General features: G+C 31.9%; 1 protein-coding gene across 3 annotated transcripts in view; it reads left to right on the forward strand.

Moving 5' to 3' along the window:
• arhgap17b (Rho GTPase activating protein 17b) overlaps positions 1-12,976 on the forward strand; it is a 53,604-nt gene that overhangs the window by 28,659 nt on the left and 11,969 nt on the right. For all 3 annotated transcript variants that reach the window (XM_073842781.1, XM_073842797.1, XM_073842790.1), the window contains exons 10-16: positions 1,241-1,368; positions 4,165-4,276; positions 4,580-4,661; positions 8,284-8,364; positions 8,448-8,561; positions 8,643-8,734; positions 10,860-10,995. In XM_073842781.1, coding sequence (XP_073698882.1) covers positions 1,241-1,368; positions 4,165-4,276; positions 4,580-4,661; positions 8,284-8,364; positions 8,448-8,561; positions 8,643-8,734; positions 10,860-10,995 — 745 coding nt within the window. The remainder of the gene's footprint in view (positions 1-1,240; positions 1,369-4,164; positions 4,277-4,579; positions 4,662-8,283; positions 8,365-8,447; positions 8,562-8,642; positions 8,735-10,859; positions 10,996-12,976) is intronic.

The following is a 12,976-nucleotide window of genomic DNA, read 5'->3' on the forward strand; positions in this document are numbered from 1 at the left end:
AATGATTTTTGACATAAAAGAAAAATCAATAATTTTGACCCATATAATGTATTTTTGGCTATTGCTACAAATATACCCCAGCGACTTAAGACTGATTTTGTGGTCCAGGGTCACATATGTAGAACATTTGATTTTTTTTTTTTTTAATTTATTGTATAGTTATTTTTTATTTATTTATTATTGTTTAAAAGCTTCATTTTATTTATTATGTAGACTACCAGTCTAAAGTTTTTGAACAGTAAGATTTTTGATGTTTTTTTTAAAGAAGTCTTATTTTTTAAAACATTCTTACTATTTAAAATAACTGTTTTCTATTTGAATATGTTCTAAAATGTAATTTAATTCTGTGATTTCAAAGCTAAATTTTCAGCATCATTACTCCAGTCTTCAGTGTCACATGATCCTTCAGAAATCACTCTAATAAGCTGATTTGCTGCTCAAAAAACAAAAACAGCTGAGCAGAATTTTTCAGGTTACTTTGATGAATAGAAATCTTTTGTAACATTTATCATCACTTTTGATCAATTTAAAGCATCTTAGCTAAATAAAAGTATTAATTTCTAGAATTTGTTTCCAAAATTAAAAAATACTGACTCCAAGCTTTTAAATGGTATAGTGTATAATGTTACAAAAGCTTTTTATTTCAGATAAATGCTGATCTTTGGATCTTTCTATTCATCAATGAATCCTGAAAAAAATGTACTCAACTGTTTTAATTTTGATATTAATAATAATAATAATAAATGTCCAGAAGACTGGAGTAATGATGCTAAAAATTCAGTTTTGATCACAGGAATAAATTACATTTTAAAATATATTCAAATCGAAACAGTTATTTTAAATAGTAAAAATATTTAAACATTTTACTTTTTTTTTTTTGTGTGTGCTTTTGATCAAATAAAAACATGCTCGGTGAGGATAAAATGCTTCTTAAGACGTTAAAAATTATAATATTCAAAAACTTTTGACTGGTGGTGTACCTTTTTTGGATGAGATATGACCTAGACATGTTTTTGATAGATTTTATGAGATTTACCCAAAGATCTGGCTAGTCTTCAAGCTATGAATCATTTTTTTTGTCTTTCAAAGCTGGTGGCCAGCACTGTAATGTATCCTGTTTCGCTCTGTAAATCATCCTGACTTACAGAACCTGTGTTCCACACACCCACCTAGTGATGATTCTTAAATGTTTCCTGCCATAACTCAGACCATTCTCACTTCATCTCATCCTCTGACATAGATAAATGGACAGAGAAGCCAGCGTTTGGCACGGCTCTGGAAGAACATCTGAAACGCACTAGCAGAGAGATCGCTCTGCCCATAGAGGCCTGCGTTATGATGCTACTGGAAACCGGCATGCATGAAGAGGTATGGGAACCCACAGATGAAAAAACATGGCGGTTTTCATTCAGAGGGGAAGTGGATGTGCATTGTTACTGCATACACAATAACGGATATTTTTCATTTTTAGGGAAGTAGTCAATATTTCTGCATTTTAAATATTTTTGCAAAGGGCACTTTTGTGCAGAACCAGTTTTTAATGGATTAATGCAGAATTGTCAGATTCCAAATAAAAGAGGTTTGCAAGTTAATATTTTATGTTTTTATACGTATTGAGCTTTAAAAACCTGCCTGTATTTGCATGTGTGTTGATTTTAATAAGCAAGATCTTCTTAATATTTGGCTTTTATTCATTTTGTCTCAGGAAGGTTCCATTGACAGATTGATGATAAATAGATAATGGATGGATGGGTGAAGAGATGATATATGATAAATAGATGATGGATGTAAGGATAGATGGATGATAGATGATGAATAGATGGGTGGGTAGATGATATATGATAAATAGATGATGGATGTAAGGATAGATGGATGATAGATGATGGATGGGTTCGGGAAATAGATGATAATGAGGATAGATGATGGATATATGGGTGGGTGGATAGACGATAAAGAGGATTGATGGATGGATAGATGGATAAAAGATGATGGGTGGATGGTAGATGGTAAAAAGGATGGATGATGAAAGGATAGTTGATGATAGATGATGGATAGATGATAAAGAGGATTGATGGATCGATAAATGGATGATAGATAATGGATAGATGATAAAGAAGATGGATGGATAGGTGCATAGAGAGATGGAAGGACTGATGGATGGATTATAGATGATAGATAATAAAGAGATGGTGGATAATAGATAATGGAAAGATGATAAAAGATGATGAATGGATGGATTGACATGATGGATGAATGGATGGATGGTGGATAGATGATAATGAGATGAAGGATGGATAAATGGATAGATTATTAAAAGATGATAGATAGATAGATAGATAGATAGATAGATAGATGGTGGAAAGTGACAAAGAGATGATGATAGATAGATAGATAGATAGATAGATAGATAGATAGATAGATAGATAGATAGATAGATAGATAGATAGATAGATAGATAGATAGATAGAGATGGTGGAAAGGTGACAAAGAGATGATGATAGATAGATAGATAGATAGATAGATAGATAGATAGATAGATAGATAGATAGATAGATAGATAGATGGTGGAAAGTGACAAAGAGATGATGATAGATAGATAGATAGATAGATAGATAGATAGATAGATAGATAGATAGATAGATAGATAGATAGATAGATAGATAGATAGATAGAGATGGTGGAAAGGTGACAAAGAGATGATGATAGATAGATAGATAGATAGATAGATAGATAGATAGATAGATAGATAGATAGATAGATAGATAGATAGATAGATAGATAGATAGATAGATAGATGGCGGAAAGGTGACAAAGAGATGATGATAGATAGATAGATAGATAGATAGATAGATAGATAGATAGATAGATAGATAGATAGATAGATAGATAGATGGTGGAAAGGTGACAAAGAGATGATGATAGATAGATAGATAGATAGATAGATAGATAGATAGATAGATAGATAGATAGATAGATAGATAGATAGATAGATAGATGGATGGATGGTGAAAAGGTGACAAAGAGATGATGATAGATAGATAGATAGATAGATGGATGGATGGATGGATGGATGGATGGATGGATGGATGGATAGATGGTGAAAAGGTGACAAAGAGATGATGATAGATAGATAGATAGATGGATGGATGGATGGATGTATGGATGGATGGATGGATGGATGGATGGATGGATGGATGGATGGATGGATGGATGGATAGATGGTGAAAAGGTGACAAAGAGATGATGATGATGATAGATGGATAGATAGATAGATAGATAGATAGATAGATAGATAGATAGATAGATAGATAGATAGATAGATAGATAGATAGATAGATAGATAGATAGATAGATAGATGGATGATGATAGATGGGTGGATAGTTGAAAAGATGATAGATGGATGATAGATGGATGATAGATGTATGATGGATGGATGCTGGAAATGTGACAGAGATGATGATGGAGGGATAGGTGGATAGATAATAAAAAGATGATAGATGGATGGAAAGATGTATGATGGATGATGATAGATGGATAATAGATGGATGGATAGATGTATGATGGATGGGTGGATAGTTAAAAAGATGATAGATGATAATAGATGGATTGATAGATGATGATAGATGATGATAGATGGGTGGATAGTTGAAAAGATTATAGATGGATAATAGATGGATGGATAGATGTATGATGGATGGATGCTGGAAATGTGACAGACATGTGACAGAGATGATGATGGAGGTATAGGTGGATAGATAATAAAAGGATGATAGATGGAAAATGGATGGATGGAGGAGTCGGTGCATAGATGATAGATGATTAAGAAATGGTGGATGGATGGATTGATGGATGGATGTGTAGATGAGGGTTGGATAGATGACTAGATAGATAGATAAATAGGTATTCTGAAGGTAGAGCTGCAGATGAGGCCTGGACACTGTGTAAGTGTTTATGTTAGAGACGTCAACTGATTCACTTCTGCTTCTTGGCTAAAGTCAGACTAATTATAGCAATGAAACGAGACAATCATTTCCCTGTGAAACCATCACTGACACATATGAAAACAGCCTTTTCAGTCTTTTTTTATACATAAGAATCTCAGTTTATATTGTCCAGCGCAATGCAAAGGTCATGTGTGTTTACAATATTTCCTTTCGTGCCAGGGTTTGTTCCGTATCGCTGCTGGAGCCTCTAAACTGAAGAAGTTAAAGGCAGCACTGGACTGTTCCACTTCCCAGCTGGAGGAGTTTTACTCTGACCCTCATGCTGTAGCTGGTATGAGACATTTTTCAGTGAAACTGTAGGACACAGTTTGTACAAAGTTTTCTGCATTGAGAATGACTTCCAAAAATTAAAATTAGACCAGATTTGTTATATTTTAAAGCATGCTGGTTGTTGATTACAAAAACAGAATTATGGTGCTGATTTTGAAACCTGGAACTTCTCAGTTCTGTTCACCAGATTGAAGAGTACCGCAACTGTAGCCAAGTCTAAATCCACTTTGCATGTCATGTTAAAACTGAATTAAGGGTTTACAAATCCATTTGATGTTTGTTTTTCTTTTCCATGATTATTTAGGTGCTCTCAAATCTTACCTGAGGGAGCTGCCTGAACCTCTCATGTCCTACCAGCTGTATGAAGAGTGGATCCAAGCCTCAAAGTAAAGCACATTCATGTATTCTATTCCTCTGTATTGAGAAGAGAATATAGATTTTTCAGTGAGTCTCACCAAATCTTGAACATTTGCTTAAAAAACTTGATCATAAAACCAAAATAGCTAACAAACAATTTGCAAAGAAGTCAGAAGTGAGAAGCTTGACGTTTATTTTTGCCCAGCCTAACCAAATGATTTTCATTTTGTAAAGCAACTAATATAGTAATTCTACATTAGTCATAGTTTATCAAAACCTCTAAACAAAACCAAAAACTAGTCATTTACATGATTCAACTCAAGATATACCACCATTCAAAAGTTTGCGGTGGCGGCATTTTTTATTGTTTCTGAAATAAGTCTCTTATGTTTAACAAGGCTGCATTTATTTGATTTAAAAAAAAACTGAATGTAACATCAATGTTGTAATATATTATTACAATTTAAAATAACTGTTTTCTAATTTAATATACACTATCATAATAAGATTTTTAAGGTTTTTTAAAGAAGTCTCTTCTGCTCACCAAGCCTGCATTTATTTGATAAAAAATATTTGCAATGTTTAAAATAGCTGTTTTCTAATTGAATATATTGTAAAATGTAATTTATTCCTGTGATTTCAAAGCTGAATTTTTTTTTGCACCATTACTCCAGTCACATGATCCTTCAGAAATCATTGTAATATTTAGATTTGCAGCTCACAAATAATTTATTATTAGTATTATGTTGAAAACAGCTGACTAGAATTTATTTCAGGTTTCTTTGATGAATATATAGTTCAGAAGAACAGCATTTATCTGAAATAGAAATCTTTTGTAACATTATAAATGTTTTATCACTTTTAATCAGTTTAAATCATCCTTGCTAAATAAAAGTTTATTTTATTTAAAAGTTTTTTATTTATTTAATTGTCTCTTTATCATCATTTATTTCTCAAAAATAAAAAAAAATATATATATATATATTATTTTTTTAAAATGCATTTTTTTTAAGTGTAATATTAATTATTTAAAAAATAAAATATACAATATATTTTTTATTTTATTTTTAAATACAAATTGTTCCAAGGAATGATTCTCAGTTTCTATTTATGAAAACTGAAGTTAAGAATTTTTTTCCATGGAAAAAATAAACCAAATTCTTAATTTCAGTTTTGCTGAAAATTGCTGAAAATGTAGCTTTAATCACAGGAATAAATTACATTTTCAACTATATTCAAATAGAAAGCAGTTATTTTAAATGGTAAAAAATATTTGACTTTTTATATTAATATTACTGCTTTTGCTGTCTTTTGGACCAAATAAATGCAAGCTTGGTGAGTAGAAGAGACTTTTGGCTGATAGTGTACATTAAACAAATTTTTTTTTTCCTGTGATGCAAAGCTTTAGTGTCACATGATCATTCAGAAATCATCTAATATGCTGGTTTGCTGCTAAATTTCTTATTATTACCGATGTTGAAAACTGTTGTGATAGATAAAAAAGCATTTATTTAAAATATAAATATTTTGTAACATTTTAAAAGTGGTCACTGTCACTTTTGATCAGTTTTAATGCATCCTTACAAAATAAAAGTATTGTATTAATTAAAAAAAAACCATTAATAGAGATTTCACAAAGGTTTAATGCAAATACAAACCAAAATATAGTTTGTATTCACATAAAAGTTTTGAATATTCCATTGTTTTGATTTCTACAACAAAATATGTGGCACAAATTCAGCATAAATACACTTATCTGACGTTTCTATAATAGCTTAGTGTTTCCTTGTAGCCAAAAAATAAATTAAAATGAGCATAAAAACTTTTTATGCTCAGACAGTACCGTATTTTTACACTAAAATAATTTAAAAGTGTTTACATCCTGGCATTTGGGTGTTTTGCGAGGACCAACATATTTCACATGGGTTGACCAGAACTTCACACTGAACTGAAAACGCTGCCTGAGGAAAACTCTCAATATTACACCTCAGGGATCATAAATAGGCGTGACATAGTCACTTATGTTTGTATTGCATAAAATGAGTCATGACAGTCAGGAAATCTCTGGAGCTGCGATCTTGTGTAACAGTCATTTAAGGTGGAGCACAGAGAGAGCTGACATCAGCTGTCATAAGCTCATGTGTGATCTCTCTGTCTAACTGGAAAGTGATGACTTTACAACTCAAAGGATTTCTGATCTGGACTGTAAAATGGATTTAGTTTGAAAGCTTCAAAAGCTGCTCTTCCTGTTAAAAAAAAAAAAAAAAAAAGCCATGAAAATGACTGCCATGCTAAAATTAAAAAGTGTGTGTGTATATGGGTAGTTGAAAAATAGCCAGTAACTTTTTTTAAAGACCATTCTTGAAGTGAATAATCAAAAAAAGAACAAAAAGGAGTTAAACTGATCTTATTTAATTATTTAAACTTCTTCTTAAAGAGACCTTGTCCTCTGGTGTGACATCTTTGTCCTGTGGTGTGACAGTACAGACGTCACACCGGCGGACATTTTCTGCCACACCATTTGATCTTATCTTATTTTATTTTGTTTTATATTCAACCAGTGCTTCACTTCATCCTCCATCTTGGATTTTTTTGTATTTATAGTATTTATTTATATAATATATTAGTGTTTATCCAAAATGGCGTGATCATTTTACAGTATTAATTGAATTTAATATCATTTAATTTATTTAAAAAAATTATTTAGTTTTATTTTATTTATTTTGATTTGTTTTATTTTATTTTTTATATTCAACCAATGCATCACTTCATCCTCCATCTTGGATTTTTTTTTTTTTTGTATTTCTAGTATGTATTTTTAGAATAAATACTATACATTTAATTTGATTTATATTTGTCTGTATAATAAAACTTGGAGAAGTACAATATTTGTAATATACTGTACCAGGTTTTTTACATACTTTCTTGTGCTTGTTGTTTTTAATCATACTGTATTTCTGTATAGCTTTAATGTTATTTCAGTTTTAATTTGAGCAATTTTAGTACTTTTAGTGCATAAACCAATTTAAAATGCTTCTTAAAGGAGAAGTTCACTTTCAGAACAAAAATGTACAGATAATGTACTCACCCCCTTGTCATCCAAGATGTTCATGTCTTTCTTCAGTCGTAAAGAAATTATGATTTTGAGGAAAACATTTCAGGTTTTCTCTCCATATAATGGACTTCTATTGTGCCCCCGAGTTTGAGCTTCCAAAATGCAGTTTAAATGCAGCTTCAAAGGGCTCTAAATGATCCCAGCCGATGAAAAAGGGTCTTATCTAGTGAAACGATTGCTTATTTTCTAAAAACATTTATAACTTATATACCTTTTAATCGCAAACACTTGTCTTGCCGAGCTAGACAAGATGAGCATTTGAGGTTAAAAAGTATATAAATTGTAATTTGTTCATTTTGCTAGATAAGACCCTTATTTTCTCGGCTGGGATTGTTTAGAGCCCTTTGAAGCTGCATTTTGGAAGTTCAAAATTTTTCTCAGTTTCAGTGTTGGCGTAGTTACTGCACTTTGCCTTTGTAAGGCAGCATATATAGATGATGTTTCGTTTTTTTGTTGTGTTGGTAAATCAGAATCTGTTTATGAGGTTCTTGTGTCTAATATCTCTCTGTTTTCTTCTGGTTTTCTCTCATCTGCAGTATTTCAGACTCTGATAAAAGACTTCAGGCGCTGTGGGTGGTGTGTGATATGTTACCAAAGGCCAACAAGACCAATTTCAGGTCTGATTGTTACTACTACAAACTGTTAATTTCTGCCTATTCTGACTGTTGTGATCGTAACAGACTAAACTGTGTCTGTGAAGGTACCTGGTGAAGTTTCTTGCGAAGCTAGCTCTGGAAAGTGACATAAACAAGATGACAGCAAGCAACATCGCCATCGTACTGGGACCCAATTTACTGTGGGCCAAGACAGAGGGGTGAGATACAAACCCAACAGGAATTTACTCACATGATCCTGTGAAAGGGTTTGATATGTTACAGTTTTGTTGTTCTTCTAGAAGCCTTGCTGAGATGGCAGCTACTACCTCCGTCCATGTGGTGTCTATAATAGAAGTGATCATCAACCATGCAAGTTGGTTCTTCCCTGAAGGTAAGAATACTGTTGAGAGTTGCCCTGTCTAAAAACTTGTGAGCTTCCTCACTGTTAACTGTCTAGATTGGCAGATGCCTTACAAGGTAGCATCTTAAGTGAGTGACTCCTCACAAGAAGCGTACTGGAGATTTGACTAACGCTCACTGCTGAATATATGCTGTGTGCTATTTCTGCCTTTTCCAGATCGGAACATTCCAAACATGGAATTTCCAGCTTCCTACTTGGAAAAGTGACATTTGACGTCAGACTTAGAAACGCAGCCGTACATTATCATGTTTAGAATTAAAGGAACACTCCACTTTTTTTTGTAAATAGGCTCATTCTCCAACTCCCCCCGAGTTAATAAGTTGAGTTTTACTGTTTTGAAATCCATTCAGCCGTTCTCCTGTTCTGGCGATATCACTTTTAGCATAGCTTAGCATAGATCATTGAATCCTATTAGACCAATAGCATCGCGTTCAAAAATGACCAACGAGTTTCGATATTTTTCCTATTTATAACTTGACTCTTCTGTAGTTATATCGTGTACTAAGACCGGCGTAAAATGTAAAGATGTGATTTTCTAGGCCGATAAGATTAGGAACTACACTCCCATTCCGGCGTAATAGTCAAGGAAGTTTGCTGCCGTAACATGACCGAAGCAGGCGCAGTAATATCACACAGCGCTTGAAATTAGTTCCCAGCTAGGTTAGCATTTGCACATGTGCTGTGTGATATTACTGTGCCTGCTTCGGCCATATTATGGCAGTCATTTTTGAACGCGATGCTATTGGTCTAATAGAATTCAATGATCTATGCTAAGCTATGCTAAAAGTGATATCGCCAGAACAGGAGAACGGCTGAATGGATTTCAAAATGGTAAAAATCAACTTATTAACTCGGGGGGAGTTGGAGAATGAGCCTATTTCCGAAAAAAAGTGGAGTGTTCCTTTAAATACCTGCAAATCAAATGCAATGAAGTACCGTTTTGCAGCCATGGTCTAACGTGAGCATTGGACAAACATTTGCTAAGCTAAGAACTTGTTAATAAATGTACATTTAACTAGAACTATTTTTATCAATGCTTTTCAGAACTGTATAAAAATTATTAAAATTCAACCAATGCTTTACTTCATCCTCTATCCTTTCATCCTTAATTGTTTTATTCTTTTTTTATATATATATTTAACCAATGCTTAACTTCATCCTCCATCTTAGTTTTTTTTAGTATTTATAGTTTTTATTTTTTGTATTGTAAATTTTATATTTATGTTATGTTTTGAATTTTATTGTTTTCCTTTGTTTTGCTTTATTTTAAATTACATTTTCTATTTTATTGTTTTGTTTTAGTTTTTTTTTTTTAATTAATATTGTTTTTTTTTAGTTCATGTTTTTTGTTTTATTTTGTTTAAATAAAATGTAAAGTTTATTTTATTTTGTTTTGTTTTGTTAAATGTAATTTTTAGTTTTGTTTTATTTTGTTTGAATTCAATTAATATGTCTTTATTTTCTTGTTTTGTGTATTTTTTGTTTTATTTTCTTTTGTTTAATTTAATTTAATATTGTTTTTCTTTTATTTTGTCTTGTTTTATCATTTTAATTAAAATTTATTTTATTTTATTGTTTTCTTTTCTTTTATTTAATTAAGTTAATTAGTTTTTTTATTATTTAGTTTAGTTTAATTTTATTTAGTTTAATTTAATTGAATATTGTTTTTGTTTTTTGTTAGTTTTTTGTTGTTGTTGTTGTTGTTGTTGTTTGTTAAATTCAATTCAATTTAATTTTGTTTTATTTTGTTTTGTTTTATTTATTTTGTGTTGTTTTGTTTTTGTCAGCTGTATTCCAGTTGCCGAAAATTATTTTTAATAGTTTCAGTTTTAATTTTAGTTAACTATAACAACACTGCATAGAATTGCATTACCCATAAAAGATGCAAGCTGTACTGCTCCAGATTGGACCAAATCAAAGTAGTGTAATTTCCCTTTCTAATTTCTGCCTTTGTCCTGGAAATCTGCGTACAGTCTGCAAATGTTACCTGAATAGGCAGCGCACTAGAATTTGGACCCAAGTCTTTTTTTTAAATCATTTTCCTTTTACTCAGTCATGGCTGTGTCTTAATATCCTCTGCTCTTTGGCTCTCCAGATGTGGACTTCAACGTTTCAGGCGTGTTTGCTATGCCTGGGTGCCCGGGGACCCCTGACTCCGAAGCCGGAACCATAGACAGGAGGCGCCCAGGCAGCCAGGGGTCGCTCGATTACGACATACCCCGCAAAGACAGGTACAAGTCTCATCCCCGCGTTTATAGACATGACTCCAACTCCACAGTAGTGTCCGCATCCTATGTAGTGGCCAGTGAGTCTGTCACAGTCAAAGCAGACAGTCTGAGACCAGAGCTGGGGGCTGTTTAGACGTTTTAATTTTACATGACGCGTGCATCTTTCTCAGCCATGTTTGTTTGTGGTTTTGCGTCATTTTTTTTGCTTCATTTTTGTTTAGCCTTTTCTTTTTTTGTTTTACTTCATTTTTTGTCAAACGTTGCTTGTTGTATGCTTTCTGAAATAAATAAACTTCATGCTCATAGCTATGTATAAACGCATTATTGCTATATTTCATCGTTATTAAATGGGTGCCAAATTGAGAAAAGAAAAAAGCCAGGTTTTTGACTTGCATTTTAAAAGTACTAATGCAGCATCGAAGGCTATAATGAAATTATTTGTATTCCAGTTAATCCATTTCTAGTTTCTGTAATTTTAATTTAGTTACTAGTGAGTGAAAGCAGCGCTCATGTTAGTTTGGTATGTTCAGAACGAGCCAAACAGCTCCTTTCCCTCAGGCCATCATACCAAACATTCAGAGCTTGAAAAGGTGAATGTTTTTGTGCCTCAGGTACAGGAGAGTCCTTCAGCTGAATGTCACAGGCTGCTTCTGTTTTTATCCAAAATAGCTGGTTTTTCTTTCAAAGTTGTAAATTTAACTTATGCACTAAACTGGAATATTGCATAAAACATGATAAATAGACGCAAATTTTTCATATGTAATAAATGACTTGCACCTTGAGCAGACAAAACACAATAAATGCAGTCATTTCTTTTGAAGGAGGATGCTGCTGTTTTTTGCTACTTTTTTGATGCGCTTGCAGGAGTTTATTCGGCAGATGCATTTTCGTCTCCCATTATTCACATTAACTCTTTTTCGCACAAGTCAAAAACCACCTCAAGTAAGCGTGATTTTTTTTTCTTCGAAATTTGACATTTCCATCACTTGTTCCTGATGCAATACTTCAATCTGCGCATAAAAACAAGTTGATGGAATCATAGCTACTTTCTAAACTATATTTGGCTGCTTCATTATTAAGTTAGTAGTATTAACATACAAAATACATATTTCATACGTACATCGATGTACGTATAGTACTAGTAATAGTATTTTATATTTTTAATTGGCTTTAATTGTTTTACATTTTTAATTTTAATTTTTGTTTTAATCATTTTATATATATTCTTTTAGTAGATGCTATTATTAAAGTGACTTACAAAAGAGGAGCAAAAGCAATTTGTCAGAGCTGACAGTATTCATAATATACAAAGCCAGTTTTATCACATTATTTTATGTGCTTTTAAAATTTGTTATTATATATAAAATTATTAGTTTATATATATCAACAGTAACAACACTATGGTACTATTTTAACTATGGTACAGCGGTTAGCATTCACAAAAAAATGTTCAAGGTTTTGCAATCAAAATTAGTGCCAAAATATAAAATGTGTCAAAGTTTGTTGTGTCCTTATATATTTATTTTTTTTGTAACATTTATTTGCATAGTCTGCACTATATTTTTTATTAGCTATTAATAGAAAATATTGTCAAACAAAAGCAACCATCACGGGTCTCTGAGCAAAACACAGTAGTGGTGGTCCTAAATAAATTGTACTTTTTTTAGGGAAATGGTTGAGTGAATGATTCAAATGACCCATATAAATATGTATATATATATATATATATATATATATACACACACACACAGTTAAAGTCAAAAGTTTACATCCACCTTGCAGAATCAGCAAAATGTTAATTATTTGACCAAAATGGGAGGGATCATACTAGTTCAATATTAGATGAATCTATAAAAATGAGCCAGTTCAAAAGTTTACATACACTTGATTCTTAATTTATTTATTACCTGAATGATCCACAACTGTTTTTTTTTTTTTTGTTTAGTGATAGTTTGTAAGTATGTAAGTATCTTAAGTAGCTTTT

This window comes from Garra rufa, chromosome 1, assembly GCF_049309525.1.
Source record: "Garra rufa chromosome 1, GarRuf1.0, whole genome shotgun sequence".
NCBI classification, from domain to species: Eukaryota; Metazoa; Chordata; class Actinopteri; order Cypriniformes; family Cyprinidae; genus Garra; species Garra rufa.